Source organism: Aulonocara sp. 'chitande type north' Nkhata Bay, linkage group LG11, assembly GCF_057382095.1.
Source record: "Aulonocara sp. 'chitande type north' Nkhata Bay isolate Kocher_YH1m ecotype deep benthic linkage group LG11, A_spYH_male_GT1.1, whole genome shotgun sequence".
Classification (NCBI taxonomy): Eukaryota; Metazoa; Chordata; class Actinopteri; order Cichliformes; family Cichlidae; genus Aulonocara; species Aulonocara sp. 'chitande type north' Nkhata Bay.
Genome location: NC_141354.1, coordinates 32,533,200 through 32,558,720, shown reverse-complemented (window position 1 = coordinate 32,558,720; position 25,521 = coordinate 32,533,200). Strand labels below are relative to the sequence as shown.

Here is a 25,521-nt window from a genome sequence, read left to right as displayed (position 1 = left end):
GAGACCTTACAGACTGTTGGCCCAGTTGTCCAACAACAATAACAAGAGGAGACCAGCCACACATCACGGCAAGAAATACAACTTTATTTGTTGAAATTAACGATGGATGGGAGTCTAGGGGAGATGTCCCTCCACAGCCACTCTGATCTGGCTCACAGCCAGGATGGCAGGGCTATGCTGCACTCCCGGGACCTTTCAGCTGCTTTCCCCAGGCCTTCCCTTGGGGGCTCCTCCATGTCTCTGGAACCTGAGCCCCGTCCACCAGGCTTCGATCACTCCATGTCAGCACTGGGCTACAGCGGCGACTCCCCATCCAGCTCTGGCAGCACATACACTACCCTGACCCCCCTGCAGCCCTTTGACGACAAGTTCCACCACCACCATCACCATCACCCCTGTCTCCCTGTCAGCAATGTTATTGGTAGCTTTACCCTTATGCGTGAGGATCGAGGCCTCAGCACCAACTTCTACAACCCTTATGGCAAGGAACTGGCCATGTCCCAAAGCCTGTCGCCTCCATCCACAGGATCAGGCCTGGGTTCCTCCATGCATGGCTACGGAAGTCTGGGCAACAGCCCTAATGGTAACGGAAGTCAGATGCTCCCTGGTGGTTATGATGTACATGGAGGGAGCCTTTTCTGCCGAACATCGGATTTTGGCCGAGAGATGTCACCGCCAGGCCTAGGAGGAGGTGATGTTTCAGTGGGGCATCAGCTAAATAAAATGGAGACTCACCAGCATGCCCCAGGCCATCACCCACACATCTATAGCCAGCACTACCAGCCACACCATCACCCGAGCCAGCAGGCCACCAAGATGGGTGACCACCTGCACTCTTCATCGTCTGCTTCATCCTCACCCAGCGAGGGCATGCTGCTGGGCTCACAGGGCAGTGGAGGCAGCACTGGAGAGGAGATCAACACCAGGGATGTGGCCCAAAGGATCATCACTGAGCTGAAGAGGTACAGCATCCCCCAGGCCATCTTTGCTGAGAGGGTTTTGTGTAGGTCACAGGGCACACTGTCTGACCTCCTGAGGAACCCTAAGCCCTGGGGCAAGCTCAAGTCTGGCCGTGAGACCTTTAAAAGGATGTCCCGCTGGCTCCAGGAACCGGAGTTTCAAAGAATGGCCTCGCTCAGGCTGGAGGGTAAGATCTGGCTTTACTCTGTATTTTTTCCACACACACACACACACACACACACACACACACACACACACACACACACACACACACACACACACACACACACACAGAGGCTCAAACAGAAACCACAACAACAGACACGCTCACTCTCCTTGTTTTCCCCAAACGCCTCCCTTCTCCGTGTCTTCCAAAAAAAATCTCCTCTCCAGCAATCAGTATGCAGCTCAGGTTGGTACATGAGTAAAAGCAAAAGCATCATACTGATGTTTCCCTCCTTCCCACTGCTGTGAATGTACAACCGCTGTGTCTGTTGTCTCATCAGCCTGGGTAATAAGAACTTAGCAGCACATTAAGGTCAGTTTGATCAAGAACAGGCCATATGTGCCGTTCCTTTGTTTACTTTGCTCCCAAACAGTTCCTATTGACTTGTACAGTAGCTACAATAAAAAAAAACCCACAGACATTTGCCCTCCTCTTAAATGAACCATGAAGATCAGTGTGAGCAGCGATTGGCAATTTAATCGCTTTTGAGCCCACAAAATAATTTGCGCAGATATGCCATTCTGAAGCGATTGATTAATTTCAGCAGTGATTTATATCTGCTCAGCGCCTGACTCAAGTTGAGTTGGCAAGGTAACTGATGCAAATTAGACTTGAGCTTTTTCCAGACACCTTTTATCAACGTTGTCACTGAGGCAATTACTGCGGGGCTAAATACGGATGTTGTTCAGCTCTAAGGCAGCTCCTTCCAGGTTTCTCACATGTGGAAAAGAAGATGTTGCTGCTTAAGTGAGGTGCATGTAGTCATTAGTGCAGAATCACTCAGTCATATGGAAAATTTGACAACAGTTTTGAAAGTTAATAGAATTTAGTTACAAAGTAAAAAAAAAAAAAGAAAGTTTTTTCCAATGTAGAACACCAGCTTTCTTCTTTTGCTATGATTTGCTACATCTTTTCAGTTAAATAAATATCATAATAATAATATTTCATTGTAATTATTTCTTGCTTTTTATACAGATTTCATGGCAAATTTTAATTATTACTAGTATTATTTTTTAAAGGCACATTACAGTGTGCTGCTTGCCATTTAATATTCTTTGGGGATGTGGATTCAAGACGTGACAGCACGCCGTACAGTGCCGTGTTACAGTGTAGTCCCTCCACAGGGACCTAAGACCCATCTGATACACGCAGCACAGAAAGAGATCCAAGTGAACGCGGTAATATGAGATGAGCATAGACGAGTGTGTATCTGCAAGTGGTCGGCTCACTGCGGGGGTCTGTGAGCTGTACGTGTGTGTGAGCCTCCCCACTTGATCACCGCTTCTTTCGTTTCTGTTGGCAGCTCGACTGATTAAGCCGAGCAACACAATAGGGTTCATAGGTAATGATTGTGCGCTCTTGCAATCCCTTCACAATTATTGATCTTTGATTGTTCAACTCTGAGAGCACATGTGTACATCCTCCATTCAGCAAAACGTTAGCGCAATCACAACCAAACCTCTTTTCTAAAGATTAGTTATCTTGGGTTTTGCTCTGTAATTTGACCCAAACGCCGTTTGATTAATCCCATCCCGTGATGTGTGAATGCTTTGTACGCAAAACACCTATTATCTCCCCCACGAAAAGGCAAATCTTCATCATGATAAATCAGCCCTTTGTTCTTTGGAGCAGATTTAATCATCGTTCTTTCTTTATGTGCAGCATCCTTGTTTCTTCATTGTCACAAACACAAACATTATTTTTAACGAGTCAGACCGCCAAGTCCGAGCAGCCGATCAATCAGACTCATAAAAAATTAAAGTCCCTACACAGAGAAGCGTACTAATGTTTGACAATGCTCCTACTCTCTCTCTCTCTCTGCTCTCACACTCTCTGAAATTGCATATTTAGTTCTTGGCAAAGCCACAATTTGGACAGCTCGGCACTTTTCTACATAACCTACTTTCCGAAGGGGGTTGTTGTGTTTTCCCCCCCCTGGCCAACCCCCTTTTGTTTAATTACAAGCCTCTATTGATTTCCATGGGAAAGAGCAGCACGCTTTGCCCACACACACCTCGGCCGCATCGGCAAATCGAGACTGGAATTAGAATGCGCGGTGCCCTGTGCTCCCCAGTCTGAAGATAGCTCAAGTGCTCTCTGCTTCACGCCTCAAGTTTTAAGATGATCCTCCTTAATGCAGCACTTGCTTAAATACATAGAAGGCCCTTTAGTGTCAGCCAGAAGCACTGTTATTTCCATAATGTCTCTTCTATAGAGGGCTGCAGAGCTCTCTCCAAAGCTTGACGCACCGTAATTGTGGAATTTAGTTGCTGCCATTTTGTATTTTCATATGTCTTTTTTGCAGAAACCTTTTGGTAAAAATGCTGTGATCCCTGGGATTTATCTGCAGTATCTTGTGTGTGTGCTGTATGGATTACTGCACTGTATATGAGATGCATCTCCAGCCCAACCTCAGGCTGTGGAGGAGGCAATCAGGATTTAGTCAGAGAAGAAGGCAGGATAAAGACCACACAGCCTTGCTCTGACACTTAAAGTCAAGGAGGGGGGATCAGAGACTATAACTTTAAAGATGATGGCCGAAGCCCTTGACTAAAGGTCTAAATGAATAAGAAAGGTCAATGCGGTTTACGTGTCAGCTCCAGTGCCTGCACCACCCCCACAGTAATGAAAGCCACAAAGCCTTGTCCACCGCTCGCTGCGTACAGTTCACGTTTTGCTAGCGAGGCTCAAAGGTCAAACCCAATTCCATTTGCATATCAGGAATTGCAAACAGGCCGGCGTGACCTTAGCTGTGCAACATCAAACAAACAGGGTTGTTGTTTTTGTTGTGTTGTTTTTTTTTTTTTTTATCTGACTCTTGCAGCTCCCCCCACTCTGGCGCTGAAGGGGTTAACCAGCCTCTGTGGGTCGAGGAGTCTGAGCTGCACAGATTTAATCAATAATTTCTATCAGCCCCTGGCCCAAGAAATCAGCAGGGGGGTGGGCTGGGGCTGGGTGGGGGGTGGAGGGGGTGTGGAGGGAGAGGACAGGGAGGGGAGTGGTGGTGGTTGTGGGGGGGGGGCTGAGACGCCAGGGGGTAGGGAAAGGGCTTTCGATCACGTTTCAGCAACACGAGACAGGGGCATACATCATGATTAGGGGCTGTTCCCACGATCATAAGAAGCCTATAGGGGAATATTTATGTCTCCAAGAGTAGCCCCGGTGCTGGGGATTTATAGCATGGTAATTGTGAGCCTTTTACACATGATTACAGCATAAGGAAGCATTTACTTAATGGTCGGCGTTATGATCGTCAGTAAGGGAGAGAGCTGAGGATAGGATGGCGGCGAGGAGGAGGAGAGCGGCAGGACACGGCAGCTCCTCCAACGAGCCATAAATCCACGCTACAAGCGAGCTAGCCAGCACTATCATGTCATTCCTTTCATTACTACATGAGCTCAGAGTGCACCACTGTATATACATTCCATAGCTGCAGCTCACATCCCAACACCCCCAACCCTGAAATATTGACCGTGGTGATGGTATAACTCATATGAAGAATGCAGCACAAATACTATATATATGTATATATATATATATATATATATATATATATATATATATATATATATAATTTCACTTGTGGTGATATTGACATGTTGCTGACATCTCGGCCTGTTCAGATTTTAATGAGACGTGGTTCGATAACTCTCAGAAATGCAAACGAGCTCTGGATGCCTAAAAGCTAACAGGCCCCTGTAATCTCAAGTTGACAAGAGTGCATCCCCGAGTCAAAACACTTCCTTCAGATAATGATTTTAGAGGAGAATGTTCACAGGGAATTCATGGGGAGATTTATTCATGTCCAGTTGAGTACTTAAGTTTCAGAAACTCAGCTGGATGTTAGAGCAATCAAAGCCAGACGGTGCGAAGTACACACACACACACACACACACACACACACACACACACACACACACACACACACACACACACACACACACACACACACACACCCTTTAGACCTGCGTCTAATTCTGCTGTTGTGATTGCACTCTGTGAAAAAAAAGATGGCGGTGAGGTCACACTTTTTCCTAAAACGCTCTGCTAATGAGAGAAATTTGCCACTGTGCGTTTGAAGAGTGAAAAGACAGTCATACAGTTAACATCAGCAGCACCCCTCAGTATGTGAGATGTTTCTCAATGGGAAACTGTGAGCCAATCAATTGGACGCGTCAGTGCTGTTGTGAGAGCAAAAGGCAGCATCTGTGTTTTATATAATGTATGTTTGCAGCGTGAGTTGGGTTGTGTTTCTCCGTGTGTTAGGGTTTGAAATATTGGATCTCAAGGTTATTGCGAGCTGAAATCTCCATATAATCACATATTTTTTTTGTCAATAATAGAACTCCATACATATTTCTCTGTGTTTTCTTAATATAAGTTAAAAAAAAAATCTGCCTGTGCAGCAGGATTATTTCAACCATCTTCAACACGAATACAGCTTATTCCTCTCTTGCTTGAAAAATGGTGTGTGTTAAATCTCGAAAAGAAAGAAAGAGTTTCTCTTTTCTTGCAATAAAAATGACACGTTTGTTACACTGAGGGCTGTTTTGGTTGGCTAAATGCTCAAAAAGCCCAAAGAGCATGTGTAACCCCAGCATCTTATCTTTCTGAGATCGAGAAAGCTTCTGACACAACATGCCAAATAACATGCATATCTAATATCATACCTATTAGAAGAATTCATATTTTATACCCCCCCTGAAAAAAACCCCACTCTCTATATAGGCACTAATCCATCTGTCCTTGCTCATTTGTGTGTGTGTATTTGTGTCTTTGTGTTTTTTGTGCACGTACACCAGTGTGCTTACACTTAGAAATGCATTTGATACCATCAGCAAAATAGTCGCCCAGCAACCGCACAGTGCTGATTGAAACCTCTTAAAAGTGTGCATTTAGGTAATTGCACGACTCTCCCAAATATGTTTTAGCCCACTTAAGGCTTCTAAATGCCCTGGGCAATGCCGACTCTGCTTGTTTCACTCACCCCTGACGTAACCTGCCTTTAATAGAAAATAAATTAGTTCCCCCTAAAGTGATTATTACTCACTCACTGCCGCCACATGTAAATGACTTTTATGAGAAACTAATGATGTTGAAGTGTCCACTAAGGGAAAGGAAAGAGTGGAAGTGGAGGGAGATGGTTAGAGAAAAAGAGCGGGATGGAGGGTGGGAGGGAAGGGAGGAGAAGTTGGCTCGGTACACAAAGGCAGAGGTTGGTGTTGTGTTTCCTGTAAATACAGAATTACAGCGTGTTAGAGGTGAAAGGTTCAGCGATGGATATGCAGAGGAACATGCAGCCTGAATTCAAAATGCTCGTCTGATTCTCAAAATGGATCTGAGCTCAGCCCACACGCATCAGGCTATTTTTCTCTCTCACTAAACAAAACTGTTCTTTGCACTCTTTTTTTTCCCTTCAAAATAAATTTCAGACTTTTTCGCGAGAAAATATCGATTATATAATTGGGCGGGCTGCCGCAGCTAGAGTGGTGTTTAACCCAGACCCCGGGATTTTATTTTGTGGTTGTTGTACGCAAGACTTAGATTTAAAAAAGAATCACCAGAAGACTTAACTGTTACTGTAGATTGGATTTGGATAACTTTGATACTGGACAAATGCTGCTAAAGCTTTTTATCTTCTGAGGACTAAAGATGCAGAAATATACGGATGTTAAATAAGGGAGAGTCTAAGAGGGACAAAACGTGACATTTGATGTGATGAAAGGTTATATTTCAAATTTTTAAGGGGAGAAATTTGATATACATCTGTTTTTGTGTTTGAATTCAATTTTTGTTTGGAAGATATTGCCATTATCAGTGCAACACCAGATTTAGTTTGTCTCCAGGCCATATCTATGTAAAAAATTAGACCATTTTCCAAAATGTAATTAAAGGGAATAATGAAAAACATCATGGAAGACTTCAGGACTTTGGTCTGGATGTAGTTATATGTTTTTTTCTCCCTAGCAGCTTAGAGCAGCTCACTGGTAATAAGATGTGATAGGTTGAACATCTTGATTCCTTTACTGCACAGTGAAACAAGTTGCTGATTCATCTCTTTTAACTAATCAAAGTTGCTTAGCTAATCTGTTTTCTTTCAACAAATCCACTTTCCCACAGCTTAATCCATTTGTCCTAGTTAGCCAGCCAGTCTGTTAGCTAACCTGCTTCCCCTTTCCTTTTTTTAATTTATCTTTTATCCATCTGCCTGCAGCCTGCAAGCGTAAGGAACAGGAGCAGAACAAGCTGGAGCGCAACCAGGGCCCGAAGCGCACCAGGCTGGTGTTCACAGACCTGCAGCGGCGTACGCTTCTGGCCATCTTCAGGGAGAACCACCGCCCAACCAAAGAGCTCCAGGTCACCATTGCCCAGCAGCTGGGCCTGGAGCTCTCAACTGTCAGCAATTTCTTCATGAATGCCCGCCGACGCAACCTCAACAAGTGGGCAGACGAGGGCCGTCCTTCTTCCACCGGTTCCTCGGGCTCCAGCATTTCCTCCTCCGCAGTGTCCTGCAGCACGGCGTGATGCTAGACCGTCGCGGAGGTGCGGTGAGGAGGGCGCTGAGGGAGCAAGGGGGCACATAGACTGGTCTAGGCAGAGATCAGCCGTAATAAATGTCCTCCTCGTTATCAGAAGGAGAGATGGAGCCAGCTATTATAGATGAGTTTATGAAGATGAAGCATTTTTCCCAAACCAAAGTTAATTGCTCCCTTGAAAAGGAAGGGGCAATGCTTAGTGATATGATTGCAAGATGTGAGGTCTTGCCTGTATAGTCAAGGGTGCAAAGATGATTTGACTCAAAGAAGAGTCACACCCTTACATAGACACCATCTCATTGCATTATTTTGATTATGTAGATTAGAGATAATGAGGGTATTGCAAATCAGGAGTAAGCATATTTTGGTGTACCTTCAAATCTTTTCTCATCTCTCCAAACGTGAAGAATCAAGAGGTGTCGTTTGCTCACATCTGGAGAGCTTCATTGTGTAACTTCCTAATCAAGTGATCGCCATCATCCGAAGACATTAATCCTTCCCCGATGTTATTGTAGTCCCTTTATTCCTCCAGAATCAAGGTGAAAGAGGAAGAAGAGGCATTTTTTTTAAGTCCTCTTTTTTTTTTCTTGGAGAACTGAATGCCCTTTTCTTAGCATGTGTTTCCATGGTAATGGTTCCCAGGACTGTATGGCGTTGTTCCAAGCTTGGAGCCTGGAATAATCAGGAGGGTTCTGTAGCGCCTGTGACTCCCAATTGTCAATCATTTCCCATCAACAGGAGCCTCTTCTGTATTGTGTCAAGACGGTCCCACCTCGAATGAATCAGAGTTTTCAAGGGGGAATCGCGGCACATCTCACCGTATGCCAGGACAGAATCGATAAACACAAGTAGGACACAGAAACAGACTTGTTGGTGCAACCGTCTAGCTTTAAGACTCTCACTGAGCTTCCAAATTAAGGCTCCACAGCCATTTTTTTGGACTCCAAATCAAAAAGAAAAAAACCAAAACACACACACAAAAAAAACGAAAACAAAAACAATTTGAACACAAAGGCTCTCTGGAGAAGAGGTACACCTGACACAATGTATAGTGACATTGTAGTATTTTTTCCACTCATTTCCAAACAACTGTATACTCCTCCATTACAAAATCTTTTTTTTACAGATGTCTAGAAAATGGAGGAATGTGATTCTTTCCAATGTTTTTGTACAGATTTCAAGCACATCGCTCTATTTATAGTGACACGTTGGAAGTGTGGGGCAGTTTGTTTCAGCCCTGCTGACGTACAAGGTCATTTTTTTGGTCCACAAAGGAATGGCTTTAACCATGCCTCCTTATAGCCAATAGATGAATCAAACCAAGAACTTTTCAAATGCAATTAATGATCTGATCAACATATTTATTACTGCATTTGTGTATTTATTGGTTTCCCTTTTTCTTTCCTTTATTTATTTGGTTATTTATTTATTTATGCTATCTATATACTGTAAGTATTTATTTAACAATGCTCTGTATGTCTGTGTGAAACTGAAAACTTTTTGTGATGGGCACTTTTAGCTGTAGAATCCCATCGTAATACCAAAGATTAACATTGCCTCCCTGAATGTACGGCCTGAATCCCTAAACCCAGTACCCGATCCACCCGGATCCAGCCCGACCCACCCAGTGATGTTAAGTATCTCTCTATCTTTAAGGCCTGGCCCTTTTTGTTTTCTTTGTTTTGTTGTAGAATTATGGGGAATTCTTTACTCTTGCAAATGTCTCTGCTGTCAGCTCTTAACGCCAAGGCCAAAGCTTGTTTGAATGTTGTGATAATATTTATAATTAATAATACTACCAATAATGACAATAACAATAATAACAAAGATGATGTGGCATCCCATAGGCTCACAAGTTGCTTGTAAAGTTGTGTTCAGACCAATGCCATCTGGCAGAGTGCGTAATGTGTCTGGGGACCCACTTAAAGCACTGTCTAATGTTGCGTAAGTCCTTCGGGGTCACGCGCAAACATGCGTACTGTGCATCTGCCTGGGGAAATGCATGGTTATGACCCCCCACCCCGCCCAATCTCCCTCACCTAACCCCTTCCCCAGTGCAGTGCAGACACTACTGTCTATGTCCTTCTCAGTGTGATCTCACCGTCCACCACACGCAAAGGCTTCTGCTAGTTGTCTCAGTTCCAAGACGTTTAGTAGGGTTCACTCCTGACTCCTCCCGTGTTTTCCTCAACTTGAATTGAGATACTGGAGTTTTTTTCTGGGTTTGTTTGCTGTCCAATGTGATTCTTAAAGGGTGTTCCTCATCTTCCGGGGAATTGGATTTATGTACCCGTGGTTTTTAAGGTCTTTTGAAGGTTTTTCCCATTCTCGTTTTCTGGGAATCTTTAATTTCTTTTGTAAGATTCTTTAGTTTTATGACCTATGCCCTCTGCCATCCAAAGTTCAGTGTTTGAGAAGTCTTAGATTTTGTTGTAAGGCTTGTGGGGCTTGTCCCTGACCCTGTAAGAGCTTCATGGATCTTTCCAAATCATTTGGAGTTTTGGCATTTGTTCTAGGTCCTCCTTCCTTACCTGGATTTTCCATTCTGAGTAGTGGGTGCTGAAATCAGGAGAAGTCACCTAAGATTTAATTTTCTCACTCTCGACTAAATGCTGCCCAAGTGTGGCAAAGCTAGATTTGCCGTTTTCAACATTGACTCTTTCCCTGTCTCATTTTCTCTCCCTTTCTCTGTCTTTAACGTTGTAAGAGGCGGATTGCCGGGGCCCCCTTCACAGCGTGCACTTGAAAGACGGGTGGTCATGAAAGAGGCCATCGACTTTTTCGTGGACTTCAAAGGGGAGGCTTTTTTCATCCCGTCTCCTCTCTGGGTATCTGGTCTGGGGTCTGCTCTTGGCCAGACCTGTGGGCTTTAGGGGGCATTCAAAAAGGGGTGGGGGGAGATCAGAGAGGAGGCTGAATCGTCCAGAATGAGGATGGTGGTAGCAGTGTGTGCGGAGAAGTAGGAGGGGGGGTTGTTTGAGGAACAGGAGGTGTTGGAGTAGTGGGGCATAGAGCTGAATTAAACTTTAATGAGTAACAATTGTAAGCATGCTGAGAGCTATGGGGGGTGGCAGTGGGGTTGTGTGGCTGTGTCTGTACAGCGGTGAAAAAATTAAAAATAAAAGAGCTTGAAGGCTCTTCTGCTGATCTCTGCCCACTGCTGTCATTGTATCAAAGCTGAGGTGACACCTTTCAGGTTTTTCTTTGTCTCTCTGACTGCGAGTCTAAAATGGAGACAGTGCTTTTTGTATTGAGCCACCCTCTGCTCCGTGTCAAGCAGGGAAGCTCTTCCCTTTCTGTACAGAGGGTAGGCGGGAGGGAGGAGTGAATCCAGTTGGCTGCTGCAGGTGATCCGCATTGCCATTTTAGCCTGCGGCACCCCCTAGTGACTTTTCTAGAAACTTGACCCTGAGACAAGCCTGGCAGCCGAGGCCATTGCAGAGCAATTCTTAGGAGCGCGTTAATAATGAAATAGCAGAACTGAAAGCTGACATATACTTTCAGAATAAAAAATTTAAAAAGACCAAAAAAGTACTGTTTTTGATAACGTTTGAACGAAAAAACAACCAAAGATCAATGAGTAACTGCTGAATCATTATGTAATGTAGGTAGTTTTAGCAGTTCCTCATCAGAGCTACCGTAGCACTCAGAGGATTCAAAAAAGCACCAGTGGGGTTCCGTGTGCTGGTTATTTATGTTGCATAAATCAGTATTATGTTGAGCTGGAACTGAGAAACTGACATGAAGCAGTGTCTTCAGATGAAAGTCGTTTGACCCCAGTGTCTCCCCCTCTGTCCCTGTCTTCTCCCGTGTGCGTACATGAAGACTTTACCCATCTACCTCAACTGTGTGAGATGTTGTGTGGCAAAAATGTTCCTTAACCAAAGAATCCATTCTGTCAGGGTGTCTGTCTATCTATCTATCTATCTTGTCTGTTCATCCGTCTCTTCTTCTTCATGCCTTTTACTTCTTCAAACCAAATGTGCTGGAATCAATCTGTGAAGGGGCTGAAGGAACCCCCTGTCCAGCCAAAGCTCAAGTCGAGTATGCTAGTGTCCCATTGATCCATGTTCTGTATATAAATAAAATCATTCTCAAGACCAAAAAAGAAGGAGGTGACAATCCAAGCAAGGAGGATCTTGCTGTAATCAACGTTGCCTGTTCCTTGTTTTCCAAAAGCTAGAATTATGCGAATTGCTGTAATAGAAAAAAAAAACCCAAATCAAGCACTCATCCTAACATAAAAAAAGATCAGAGGAGACAGAAGCTATTTTTCCACATTTGTAAGCCACCCCTCCCACCTGTTTTTTTTTTCAAAATGTTTAGTGTAGTTGAAATACTGTTCAATCCCACTGTTGTAAGTAGGAATTAATAAGATCCATACAAAAAGCTTTAAACGGGAAAGAGCTGAGGGAAATATCTGACTGAGTCTGACTTTCCCCAGCTTGGACTCGACCCACCATGCTTTATTGTGCCATTCTTGTCCATGTGTTAGACTTACTAATGAATGTGGCTAACCAACCAAAGGCTTTAAAAAAAGATATACAAAACTTTAAACGTCAATCATGGTGGGACATTTTGTATCAACAACTAAAGAAAATCCCTTTGAATACCTCATGTGAAAATTGTTTGTTGTGATGTTGCACTAAAAAAAATAAAAATGACTCATTTGTAACCCAACACTGCAGTCTGTTGACTTTATTCTGACCTTGTTCAAGATGTTAGCAGGAAAGATATGTGGGTTTTAAAGGCCAACACCAATAGCTGCTCTGAAATCTGATTTATTTTTTATTTTGTCCAAAAACAAGAAAACACACTTACGAAACCAAGGCTTCCTTTTAAACGTCCTTTTTGTTTAACGAAAATGCTGTATAACATGCACATTTTAGTACTCAACCAGTTAAAACCCTCAACATCCCAGGCATGTTTACATAAATACATATCCCCCTTTTGTCAGGTCTGTGATGGCAGACTGTGTGGGGAGTGTGGACCCAATTGCAGAGTAAGGAGGACTGCAGTCAAAAATGAAAGTGAGCTTTTTATTTTTGACTGCACAAAATACAACCAAAGCAAAAGGGAGACTAAGATTAAATCAACAAAAACTAAACACAAGGTACCTGGAACAAGAAAACCTGAGACTTGAAACATGACGGATGATGAACATGACGAGGATCTGACGAGGGACAAAGGGACAAACTCACACAATAAAGATACACAAAGGCAAAAGAGAGGGAACGAAACAGAACTAACTAAAAGTAATTAAGAACCAGAAATCTAAATGATTAAACCAGGAAACTAAGTAATACCAGAAAAGGGCTAAGAAACATAAACCGCTACCATCGTAAGAAAACAAGACCAAAAGTCCAAAGACATAAACGCAGTAACAGACACAGCACCATGACACCCTTAAAGTTAAATATTATAATTCCGTGTTCATTATTTTGTGAATAAGGAACCAGATTTTTGGAAAATGTTTTATTTTTACATTGAGTCTGATTACATAATATAAGTGTCAACAACAAAGCAGCAGTACATGTTGTGTTGTGAATTTAATCTTAATCTCACTCATGTCATAAAATATACAGTAGTCCAGCGCTAAACATCCAGTACATTCACAACTTTTTACCACAGATATAGAAAGATTTTTAATTAAACCTTGTAACCTTGAACAAATGTCTATACTTCTGGTAACCCCCTGATTTAGTAGTTAATGCTAACCAAAGTAAACATTGGGGGATAAATATTTTTCTTTAACTTGTGAAAAATCAAATCTTTTAAAGCAATTGCTGAACCTTACCTTTCAAGGAGAAAAGTAGTTTGAACTTTGATAAGCGGGTATACCAAAAATGTGTGTACTCACACACAGAGATACACACATTAGCATTTCCACAATGTCACACGCCAAATAAAGTCAGTGATAATGATTCCTCCTCAAGATATAATTTTTCAAGAGAAGCACCAAAAAGTGTTAGTTTGAAGCTGTAGTTTTTGAAGACTTAATAAAAAAAGTCATAAATGATATATTCATTTATATTCATTTTGCAAGAGATTCATTTCAGTTCCCTCTGCAGTTACATGACGGGGTAGCAGGCATCCAGAGCAATGCCACACTGATCATTCTGGTTGCGTGCCATCCGGATGTATCCCTGATCTCCGAAGGAAGTTCCCCAGCTGGAGAGTACAAAATAATGAATTATCAGATAAATGTAATTAAATGTTTTAAAACTTCACATTTTGTTATTGATGTATTAAATCATTCTTATCTTGTTTTTTTGACGTTTTTATTAAAAAAGAAAACAAAAGAAGATAAAACCAGGTCCAGTGGATGATTAAATGCTTGTTCATATGAATTCTAAAAATGAAATGACTTCAGCAGCTGGTACATTTGTTTTTTCATCTTTGAATAAACATTAACAAAACTGTCTTTCTTCCTACTTTTACATCTAACTCAGTATAGTTTATGTTTAAGTATTAACAAAGGACAGGGATGTCATATGAATGGATGTGTCCATTAGTCGAACCTCAGATACAGGAGGAACAATGCATTTTTTTGTCCTAGTCGTGGAACACTAGACCAGCTCTTGGTCTGCAAAGCCGGCAATAAGTTGGACTTGTTCCTGGTGGGTGATGGGCTTTGCCAGGGCAGCCCTTAGTCACCTATTCTTTTCATAATTTTTATGGACAGAATTCCTAGGCGTACCCAAGTGGCAGAGGGCTTTCACTTGGGTGGTCTCAGAATGTCATCTCTGCTTTTCGCAGATGATGTGGTTCTGTTGGCTTCATCGGGTGATGGCCTCCAGCTCGCCTTGGAATGGTTCGCAGCTGAGTGTGAAGCTTTGGGAATGAGAATCAGCACCTCCAAATCTGAGGCAATGGTCCTCAGCCAGGAAAAGGGTGGAGTGCCCACTCCGGGTCAGGGACAAGTTCTTGCCCCAAGTGGAGGAGTTCAAGTACTTGTTCACGACTGATGGGAAAAGGGAGTGGGAGATCGACAGATGGATTGGTGCTGCGGCTGAGTGATGCGGACGCTGTATCGGTCTGTTGTGGTAAAGAGAGAGCTGAGTGTAAAAGCAAAGCTCTCAATTTGCTGGTCAGTCTACGTCCCTACCCTCACCTATGGTCACTAGATGTGGGCAGTGACCGAAAGAACGAGATAAAAGAGGCAGAAATGGGCTTCCTCCGAAGGGTGGCTAGCCTCCCTCTTATAGGATGAGAAGTTCAGCCATCCGGGAGGGGCTCAGAGTAGAGCCGCTGCTCCTCCACAACAAAAGGAGCCAGTCGAGGTGGTTCGGGCATCTGACAAGGACGCTACCTGGGTGCCCCCCTGGGTGAGGTGTTCGGGGCATGTCCCACTGGGAGGAGGCCCTGGGGCAGACCCAGGACACTCTGGAGAGATTATATCTCTCGGCTGGCCTGGGAAAACCTTGGTATTCCCAGGCCAGGTCAGTTTTTGCGTGTTGATGATATGTACTTTTTAAAAAGCCTGACTTCTCTCTTTCACTTCTTATTTGTCTTCTAGAGTCCTCCAGTATGCACCACATTAGTGAACAGATGGTGGAAGACAATAGAGGCCCTGTCCATGAAATCACTTTGTATATAAAAGCCAGATTCAAGAGAAATCAGTGAAAATGTCTCACCTGTTCTTTATGAGCCAGTAGTCTTGTCCATTCAGAGTGCCGTAGCCCACAGCTAACACAGCGTGATTCACATTCTGAGTGCATGATGGGTCATTATACACTCCTGAAATTATAAGAAGAAATGATCAATCTGATTAAAAATTTCTAAGCAGCCATAAATAATAATTTCCAGGAAAACTGAACTCAAATTTGTCTTCTAAAAAAAAAAAAAAAAACCTCCTTCATCCTCCAAACATTTTAAAACTGTTTTTCCATTTACTTTGCATCTGATGAGGTGTATCTTACCACTCCTATATAAAATAAACGTGGGCCGCCTAGCATCAATTCCCACTGAAATGGGTCCAATGGTAGCAAGACCCTGCTTCAGAGCGTTCTCGTCCCCTTCAGGCAGACACTGGTAACTGGAGCAGTTGGCAGCACGGGTTGCTGGGTTGTAGTGGCACTGATCATCCTGAAGTTAAAGAAAAAAATGTTAAAGGATCTGATGCAGTCAGGAAAGAACTTCATACACATTAAAAAAATCTAAAAATATTCTTGTTTTACAACATACAGGGCTGCCCTAAGGCAGAATTGGAGAATTGGGAGGGGCACCAACAAATTGAAAATATATTCATTAACTAGGTTTTTGAACTCAGTTAAAATCACTCCTTTAGTCTTGTAGGCTCTCCATTGATTGGACTGCATCTCACTTCTCAAAGGAATAAGTCAGTGGTGTCATAATTTGCACTTCAGGACAAAAATAAACCTAAAGACTGTTGCAAACTACATAGATATTGTCATAATTTCCATGCTTGATATTTTTGGTAAGGATAGTCACTGAGTATTTCACATTACAAAGTTCTTGTTTTGTTTTTGTTTTTTCGTTTTTTTTTTTTATTTTCTTTTGGCTAAATTAAAAACATTGCCACCCCCGCGAGGCTGGAACAGTCTGTTGAATCGTCTCAGAACTGGCCTCCTCCACACAAACAACAGCGAACTACATAAAGCCTGGAGGACAAACATGTTGTCCGCTCCGATTAATTTATTGTTGCTCCAAAGAGACGTTAACAGCTGACCACAGACAAGTGTGAGTGTTGCTGTCTACAGCCTGAAGGATCGGACTCAACTTCTTGCTGGTGTTTATACACCCACCTAGGTGTCTCATACAGGGTTTTGTAAAGCTTGTGTTAGAGTCCTGTGTTTAAATTTTTGTAAAAGTTTTGTAAAAGTTGGCTTGTTGGAACAGAATATACTGATTTCAAATTATTTAAACTCTGTTATTAATTGAATATAATATAAAGACGGTATAAACTAGGATTATATTAGGATTTTATTAAAAACATAACATTTCTTAATTAAAAGTTACAAATTGTTTTTATTTCTACACACATTTTAAACTAAGACATGTTTTTCTTTATATAATCATAATATAATCCTAGTTTATGTTTATCTTTATGAGCAAAAAATAACTTTGCTACTGTCTACTCCATTTTTGTTGTAAATAATGAATTTTGATATTTGACCTTCTGTTAACGAAGAAGGAGATACACTTTATTAATCCCATTGGAAATTAGTCCACTGCATTTAATCATTCACTCAGTGAAGCAACCACCAATACAGTGTCCGGGGAGCGGTGTGTAGAGATGCTGAGGAAAGTACCTTTCTTAGGGGTACTTGCTTCTCATATGTTTAATATTTGTATTAATTATATTTGTCCCTACTAACCTGGAGATGGCTGATTAATGAAAGGAGGGTGACAGGGATTGTGATGAATTACTATTTTAACTGAGATTTTGTTTTTGCCTTGGAATTATCACTTAAATAAGTGCTGAATGTTCTTTTAGCACAGAAGTGTGCACATGAGGTCACACATGCATGTATGTTTACTTACATGTCCTGTATATGGGTATGAAGCATCAGAGTCAATTCCGTGGTTGTCGATGACATATTGGAAAGCTCGGTCTATGTAGCCTCCGTTGCAGCCTTCGTTACCATATTTGCCAGAACAATCCACCAGGTTTTGGGGACTGAGATCCACCAGCTTTCCTGTTGTCTTGGCTAACTGACCTTCCAGGGCCCCTGCAACACTGAAGGCCCAGCAAGCTCCACAAGCACCCTGAATAAAAAAAAAAAAAATGTCATGCTCATATTCTTAAGTCTTCCTCTAAATGTCCACTTTAAGAGCATAGAAGCACTTTTTATAACTCCAATTCCAAAAATATTGGACCGCTGTGTAAAATGTAAATACAAACAGAATGCAATGATTTTCAAATCCAATATTTCATTTATAGTAGAACATAAAAACTATTTCATACTATTTCATGTCAGATATTAGCTCATTCTACATTTCATGTTAGCAAACGTTGTCTCAAAAAATTTAGGCCACTGACAACCAAAGGCTGGGAAGGCTACAAAGAAACAGCTGGAAGAATACTTTTCAAATAATAAGGTTACTGGCAACAGGTCAGTAACATGATTGGGCATTAAAAACATCTTAGAGAGGCAGAGTTTGTCAGAAGTAAAGACTGTCAGGGGTTCACCAATTTTTTTCACCAAAAACTGCTTATATGAACTGTGAAATATTTTTAGAAGAATGTTCCTCAACATAAAATTGTAAAGACTTTGAACATCTCAATATCCTGTTTTCTAACATACATGATTTATTTTATAATCTTATCATATCATATAAAAAATGCAAAAATATAAATAAATAAATATGCACTGCTTTAAAACAGTGATGATTGCTATGTTCTAGTGTGAATACAGTACAGGTTTATGAGATTTGCAAATTATTGCGTTCTGTTTTTGTTTTTTTTTCAACAGTGTTACACCTTTTTTGGGATGTAAAACTATGAAAAAACATAAAAAAAATAACAAACAAAAAAACCCCAGAGAACTTTCAGGGTTCAGTAAACGAGAGGCAGTCATCTTCTTCGTAGTAGTAAAAGTGGATATGGTGAAATTCTTCTCGTGCAAACATGAACTGATTCTTCTCAGCAGCACTAATACACAAACCCTGATATAAATGACCTCTTTTTTTTACCTGCATCTTGACACTGGTGACATAACCCTTCTCTCTCCAGTCCACAGTGTCTGGTATGCCAGAACCTGATGCCCCTGCAAAGGGAGATGGCGCCCTCTGGATGCCAGTGGGAGGTTTGAGAGTTGCAAAAGACTGCAGGATCTCTTCTTCTGTCTATGAGGAAGAACACAAATTATGGAATGAGACACAAATATCTGTTACAATCAGCCTTTTCTGTCTGAATGCGGAAATTCCAGTTCATTTAATGGATGTAGGATTATTTTGACAGTTTTTTGATGTCGCTTTCAATTAAATAATAAAAAACACTTGACATTTTTAATTCATGAAAATGCTATATTATTATTTAAGTTTTTGTTGATTTTTGCTACAATCATTTTATATGTTCCCAAAGACTGGGAACATTTTAAAATATTTTTTTCCCTCAAACGAATTATTTGTTGATTGCGGATAACCTCTCCAGGACAATAAGAGCCTTTTTAATATTGATTGAATGGAGAGAGCAGTCAAAAAAGAGAACAGTTTCAGTTTGCTGCTCCTGCTGTTGCACGAGATCATATATAAACAAATAACTACCATTTCAGATTTTCATGAGCACATATTAAAAAAATGCCCTGATAACACTCTTGACAGTATGCAAAATAAAACCAATGTGTTAAAAAAGGTAAACATGTTTCACTGTCCACTTTATATACAGTAATCTGTGTCTGTCCTTTTCAAATCTGATTCCTCTCAGGAATCACGTTTGTTTCTTTTGGTATAGATGAAGTCAATAAATAAACAGAATGGACTCAGTTCTGTCTGAATGCTCAAAAACATTCTCCAACAAAGACTAAGGTGAAGCAGGTCACTGACCAGACAACGGTTGAGATTCCAGTATGCAGTCTGAGTGCTTTGGTTATTCATTAAGTTAGCTCAGGAATATACTGTAGGGTCTTGACTGGAGAATAGATCCTAGTCAGCCTGATGATTATTTGAGCTAAGAGGAGAAATCACCTCATTACTCCAGTCAAGTCTCAAAGGCCAGAACCAAAACTCTGCAGCTAATCAGGAAAGAAAGGTTAGAAGAGCCAAAGGGTTAAAGGTAAAGCTTGGTGCTTTACCAGTTAATGTTGCTAATTTACATTCTGCAGAAAGTCAAAGCAAAGGTACCATAATTTATTTTTTGAATATTTGATAGTTTTTTTTTAAACTCAGTTTAAGTGTTACCACAGCATATTGAAATGTTATGAATGCTAACTGAATAAATTAAGAGACCTGAGATAAAATTAGCAATGTGAAACTATACATGTGTGCCCCAACATATGTTTAATATTAGCCTGCTTGACTTGTATTTGTTTTTGTTAGAGGTATCTAGCCTGCATTAATTGATAAAGCACCCAAAAGACACTAAATACAAAATATGAAGACACTGAAACATGAAAACTGACACGGAACATAAAGACAGAGAAAGGGGAACTCAGAAAACAAAAATAGGGAAACCAGAAACATGAAGTGCCAGTAATCTGTTATCTATTCATAGCTACTCTTTAAGACAGATCAGCTTTAATTCTGTTGACCTTTTCAACATCATTAATACAATCACCATTAATGAATAAAAAATATCATAAGTCAAAAGCATTAATGAAGCAAGAGAGTGTCTCACCAGGTCTCCCATGTGATTCATGCCCAGTTCATAGGTGTGAAGTCCCATTGAGGCCTCCAGGTTGTGCACGGTAATCATCTTCAGGTTATTCTCCCACAGCTTGCGGCGGTGAGCATCCTCCACCTCACATAAAGAAAGAGCAGATGAGGTGAAAATGCCGTATAAGTTAATTATAAGCCTTGTGCAGAGTTTGTACATATATAACACAAAAAAATATTTATTACTACTACTTTTTGTCACATACATCTTTTTTGTAGCTCTTCCCATGTGTCTTCTTCCACAGCTCCCAGTGTGCGTCCAGTGTGGATTCAAACATGGCTGCTGCCCCGGCACACAGGGAGATGAGCAGCAACAGCAGGCCTGCAAACACACAAACATAGACGATGACACGAGAAGACAGGATGTCACCTGACCTTTGATGAGACTGATGCTCACTAACACACTGAGAAAACAACCTGCCTGGCAGAAAGTTCTGGTTTCCAGTCAGAAACAGACCTTAGTTTCATAAAAACCACACATAGATGGTAAATGGCCTGCATTTGTATAGCGCTTTTCTAGTCCCTAAGGACCCCAAAGCGCTTCACACTACATTCAGTCATTCACCCATTCACACACACATTCACACACTGGCGATGGCAAGCTACGTTGTAGCCATAGCTGCCCTGGGGCGCACTGACAGAGGCGAGGCTGCCGGACACTGGCGCCACCGGGCCCTCTGACCACCACCAGTAGGCAAACATGGGGTTAGTATCTTGCCCAAGGATATTTGGCATGCAGCCAGGAGGCAGCCTGGGATCGAACCACCGACCTTCTGATTAGTGGCTGATCTGCTCTGCCACCTGAGCTACAGCCACCCATAGAGACTCTGGCACGACACAGGCCAAAATATTTTCAGTGCTGTTTTACATACTAACAAAAAGAAAACAACAAAAAGATGGAGATAGGCGTTTAGTAACTCTAAAGGGTCAAAAGAGGCCACAATTATTTTTCTAGATACATCCATGGTTATTTTTCCCAAATGAAAAGGCATTTTTTTCACAATTTTACTGTCTCTAATTCTCAGAATGGGGACAAAACACACTTGTAAATATTGGTTTACGTCACTTGTTATCAGATTGCTGGCAATAAATCTAAACCAAACTGATCTAGGTCACCTCTGCGTCTCAGAAACAGGGCATAAACATATCAGCATGTACTAGAATCAACAAAAAGGTCTCAAAATACAAAAAGGGAGAGTGTTTGGAAAGTTTTCTTACAATGACTAAGATGAAATATACAAAACTGTAGACATTAAAGTGATTCCACTGAAAACTGCTGTTTGAACTCAGAGTTCAAGCATGTTACCAGGCTGTAATTGGTGCTGATGTTGTCTTCAGGGGTTTTATACCAAGGTGGCTCATTGGCCTCATCTACATAGCAAATAGTGATGTGTCATTCGCGAACGAAATTGCTCTTTGAGCCGACTCTTTGAAGTGAACGAGGCAAGGCGTGTTTTTCTTTTCTTTCTCTCACCCTTTCTCTCGCACTGTTTTTCCGCTTCACTCCGCATGCGAGCCTTGTGCTTGCGCTGAGCAGAGGGGGGAGGGGCGGTAGTTAAACTCGCAGTAGCACAGGAACAGAGCGGGAGGGCAAGAGAGCCAAGGACAACAACGTCACATCAGAAAGGTACAGTGATGGGAATAACGGCGCTACAAGTAACGGCGTTACTTTTTTCAGTAACGAGTAATCTAACTAATTACTGTTCCTATCGTTACAACGCCGTTACAGTTACTAACAAGAAAATGCGGTCCGTTACTATTTTTCAACAAACAGACGGTTGAAGCTGTGTTCAGCTTAACGCATCTTATATCAGTTGCACGGAAGCAGCTGTAAGTAATCTGGGCGATACAGCTTTAAGCAGCTGCGCGCGCTCCCGCGGACGGTAATCATGATCACTGTCTAGCACAACACCTGGAGCTAAGGGGGCAAAACAATGGCATGCTGCTGTTTGACTGAGGAAGAATAAAGTAGTCGTGGTAAGCCAATCACACGGCCACTTAAAGACAAAGCAACAAGGTGATATATACCAGTTTTTAAATTGTGTTGATAGGCCATGTAAAACCAGAGTCATGATAAACAATATATACGTGTGTTTTTTCCTCAATAGTTTCGTCACGTTTACTGTCTAAGGACAGCGCTAGCAAGCACGCTCTGCTTATGAGCAAAAAATAAAAAAACAAAACAAAAAATAGGGGAAGTTTTAGGAGTGACGCGGAGAGAGAGAGATAGAGAGATAGATAGAGAGAGAGAGAGAGAGAGAGAGAGAGAGAGAGAGAGAGGGAGTTTTGAGATGTGAGAGATTAGTGACGTTTAGCGTGTTTGGGGTGTGTAGTTAATGTGTTGTCTGGTGTAGTTAGTGTGTAGTGTTGTGGATAGTTTTGTGTTGTGTGTCAGAACAATGAGGCGACTGTTTTTTTTTTGGAATGGCACAAATAATTTGTGTGGCATCTTATTGAATGCAGAACAGCTGATTGTTCTGTAAATAGTTTGAAATGGTTATTTAAAAAAATCAATGTAAAAGGTAAATGGATGCAAATAACTTTGTTGTTTGCAAAACTTGTGCATAGGATTTTAAAATTGACAATTTATATTTCCATTTAAAGTTATGAAATATGATTCATTAAACATGTTTGCGATTGTTAAAAAATATAACTTTTTCTTCTCTGATTTTATGTTCTTTGTCTGATTTTAGATCAATTGTGTTAATACAGTATGTCAAAATGAAAACATAACTGTAAATTCAGACACATGAGGTTGTGCTGAAAAGGATGATACCAAACAAGGTAAAGTAAATCGTTTTTAAAGGTGAAATGTGGAGGGAAAATCAAAAGTAGTTAAAAAATGGCCAATTATACCCTGGACCCCAGAGGGTTATATGTTTTTTTTTTGTTTTTTTGTTTTTTTTAAGTAATGCAATAGTTACTTTTCAAGTATTTAATTACTTTGAGAATATTGTAACTCAGTTACTAACTCAGTTACTTTTTTGAAGAAGTAACTAGTAACTATAATTAATTACTTTTTCAAAGTAACTTGCCCAACACTGGAAAGGTATAGTAACCATCCACAATTTTCAGTTGTGGATGATAAAGGATTCAGAAAGTTTATTCATGCAGACCTATATGACAGAGAATGTGGATCTTTTTGTTTTGCATATTTTAATCTAGATTTAATTGTGTTGTGGTTTGCGGTGTTTTGTGTTGTTTCACTTTAAAGCTGAAAGTTTAAATAGTTAAAAGTTGAAATGTAAATAGTTGTTCTTTTGTATTATATGATTTATTGATTACATTTTATGTGGAGTGAATAAACAAAAGTATATTTACGGTGGCCCCAAAACACGTGCAAACTCAAAACACAACAGAAGTGCTCCAGGATGCTAGGCACAGTGTTGAGCTTTTGTTACCTACACATGCCAAGAAGTACCAACGACTGGATTTGGTGTGCAACAGGTAAATGAACATTTTTTTTAAATTATTTGACTATATATGAGTGCTTGTGTATAAATACACAAACAATACACATATGCTTTCAATTGTGTAATTTAAGTGATCTAGATATCTCTGTTTTGGAAGTTCAGTTAACGCTAGAAATGTGTTTTGGAGTTTGTAAATGCTTCAGAGTTTTTACATGCTTTTTGGAGTTTGTACAAGCTTTGTCTCCAAGGACCACCATTTATATTTATATGTAAATATATAAATAAATAAAACCACGTTGTTGTTTTTTTAATTACTAATTTCTTTTGTGCATGATTTTATATTGTTGTTGATAATAAATGAATTAAAGCAACAAAACAACCTGAAGAGTCGATTGGGAGCTGAAAGAGCCGGGTTTTTTTTTTTTTAGTGAGGCGAGCCGAAAGAGCCGGTTCTCTAAAAAGAGCCGGAATTCTCATCACTAATAGCAAAAGTCACTTTAAAAAAAAACAACTTTTTGCACAGATCACTGTGTCTTTAGGGTCACTGTGTTAAGATGAGTCTCAAGTATCACATCCACATATTTAAGGCTGTGCAAGTTTTCAAAATGACTCCACAGTCACAAGACCTGAAGTGAAACTTATGAAAACGCAAAAAGTACAGCGATGAATATGAAGCTCCACCTCTTATACCTGGTACAGTTCTCAACTGGGAAGAGGACCCTCTTCAAACAATACCGGTACATACAATACCCTCAGTGTATAACCTTAATTTAATATGATATATATAATATTTTTTAACGAGAATTTATAACTCATCAGGCTTCTCATACTAATGTATGCGATTTAAAGCAATTTAAGTAAGCCATCTACTCCGTTTGTACTTGGAGTTTTACCCAAAAGTGACTTTGACTGGCTCTTTTTTCCGCTTCGCTTTGTTGTCAGTTTCATAAATACAAATACAAAAACGAAGAATTCCGGTTTTATATTACTTTTAAATTGTTTTACTAAACAAATGCTACAGCGTAGTTGTACAACACAGCCTTCATTTCTATGGTGTAATTACATAAGAATATACTAAACATACACCGAGTGTGTTTGGACAATTTCTTTCTTTCTTTCTTTTTTATTTTTACAATTATTAAACATTATAGAAACACTTTACTTCACTGTCATGACATTATAACAAGGTTACAATGTATTTCTATCGTTGAACACACCTGCAGCCTGAACAAAGAAAAGTCTTTGAAAGCTACAAAAACGAAAGTAAACTAAATTATGAAGCTTTTTATGGGGCGATGTCCGCCTTTTTGTTTTACCAGCGATTAATATTTCTACTAAAGCTATTAAAGTATTACTGGAAAGTGTTTCACTTGCCTTGATTAGTCGGACTCATCTTTGCTGCGCGGAAATTCAGTCTGACTGCGTTTCCTTGTTGCTATTATTTATGAGCAAAGTGTCACATGTTCTCTCGCAGTTCTTCCTCTTTCGAAAGTAAAAGCTACACCGTTTTCCTCACAGTGCAGGAAAGGAATAGTTGAACGCAAAAGATATGAAACAGAAGGTAAACAAAAACCACTTATTCAGAGGTTTTCCCAAAAATTGAACCACACAATTGCACACTTTCGGAAAGTATGACAAGTACACACACTCAGCATTTTATGCACATTAAAAGTGTCTTACTTCCCACATTTAGCCTTTTCATTACACCCTATGAGCAATCAAGTTTTTTTTAGTTTTAATTTATTAATTTATTTATCTTTAGTTCAGTGTAGTTGGGTTTATTTCCAGATTGGGGTTTCCTCGTTATTATTTTATGTTTTAGTTTAGCTTCTTATTAGACTGAGAGTTGTGTTTCTGTTTTATATTAGTATGACAGAGGCAAGATTAAAGTTCAGAATAAACACAACAGAAGCACATCGTTTTGTCAAAGAAGGTATCTCACAGTCATGTTTCATATGCCAGAATTCCTTTCTTGAAATTACAAATTCGACCAAGCTGACAAAGTTATTTCCAACAATATTTCCTTTGAGTTTTCATTTGATCTTGT

The 25,521-nt window shown here is 40.6% G+C and overlaps 2 protein-coding genes across 2 annotated transcripts; one reads left to right on the top strand and one right to left on the bottom strand.

Moving 5' to 3' along the window:
• Nucleotides 1-95: 95 nt before the first annotated feature.
• onecutl (one cut domain, family member, like) lies at nt 96-10,583 on the top strand. The gene is made up of 2 exons (XM_086312204.1): nt 96-1,147; nt 7,401-10,583. The coding sequence occupies exons 1-2, from the start codon at nt 103-105 to the stop codon at nt 7,709-7,711; spliced, it is 1,356 nt and encodes a 451-aa protein (XP_086168330.1). The 5' UTR covers nt 96-102; the 3' UTR covers nt 7,712-10,583.
• Nucleotides 10,584-13,182: 2,599 nt separating this feature from the next.
• LOC147319527 (cathepsin S-like) lies at nt 13,183-25,004 on the bottom strand. The gene is made up of 8 exons (XM_086312203.1): nt 24,849-25,004; nt 20,268-20,383; nt 20,024-20,146; nt 18,382-18,534; nt 17,230-17,454; nt 15,645-15,810; nt 15,360-15,462; nt 13,183-13,893 (listed from the first exon to the last, which is right to left on the bottom strand). Exons 1-8 carry the CDS (start codon nt 24,865-24,867, stop codon nt 13,794-13,796), a joined length of 1,005 nt encoding a protein of 334 aa, XP_086168329.1. The 5' UTR covers nt 24,868-25,004; the 3' UTR covers nt 13,183-13,793.
• Between the last annotated feature and the right edge of the window lie 517 nt (nt 25,005-25,521).

What these genes read in the sequence shown, in the direction of transcription:
- onecutl (XM_086312204.1), top strand. Translation starts at nt 103, where the DNA reads ATGGATGGGAGTCTAGGGGAGATGTCCCTCCACAGCCACTCTGATCTG. An exon ending in GGCCTCGCTCAGGCTGGAGG is followed by an intron (nt 1,148 to 7,400) that starts GTAAGATCTGGC and finishes ATCTGCCTGCAG; the next exon opens with CCTGCAAGCGTAAGGAACAG.
- LOC147319527 (XM_086312203.1), bottom strand. An exon ending in CATACCCATATACAGGACAT is followed by an intron (nt 15,811 to 17,229) that starts GTAAGTAAACAT and finishes CTTTAACTTCAG; the next exon opens with GATGATCAGTGCCACTACAA. An exon ending in GTTTATTTTATATAGGAGTG is followed by an intron (nt 15,463 to 15,644) that starts GTAAGATACACC and finishes TTATAATTTCAG; the next exon opens with GAGTGTATAATGACCCATCA.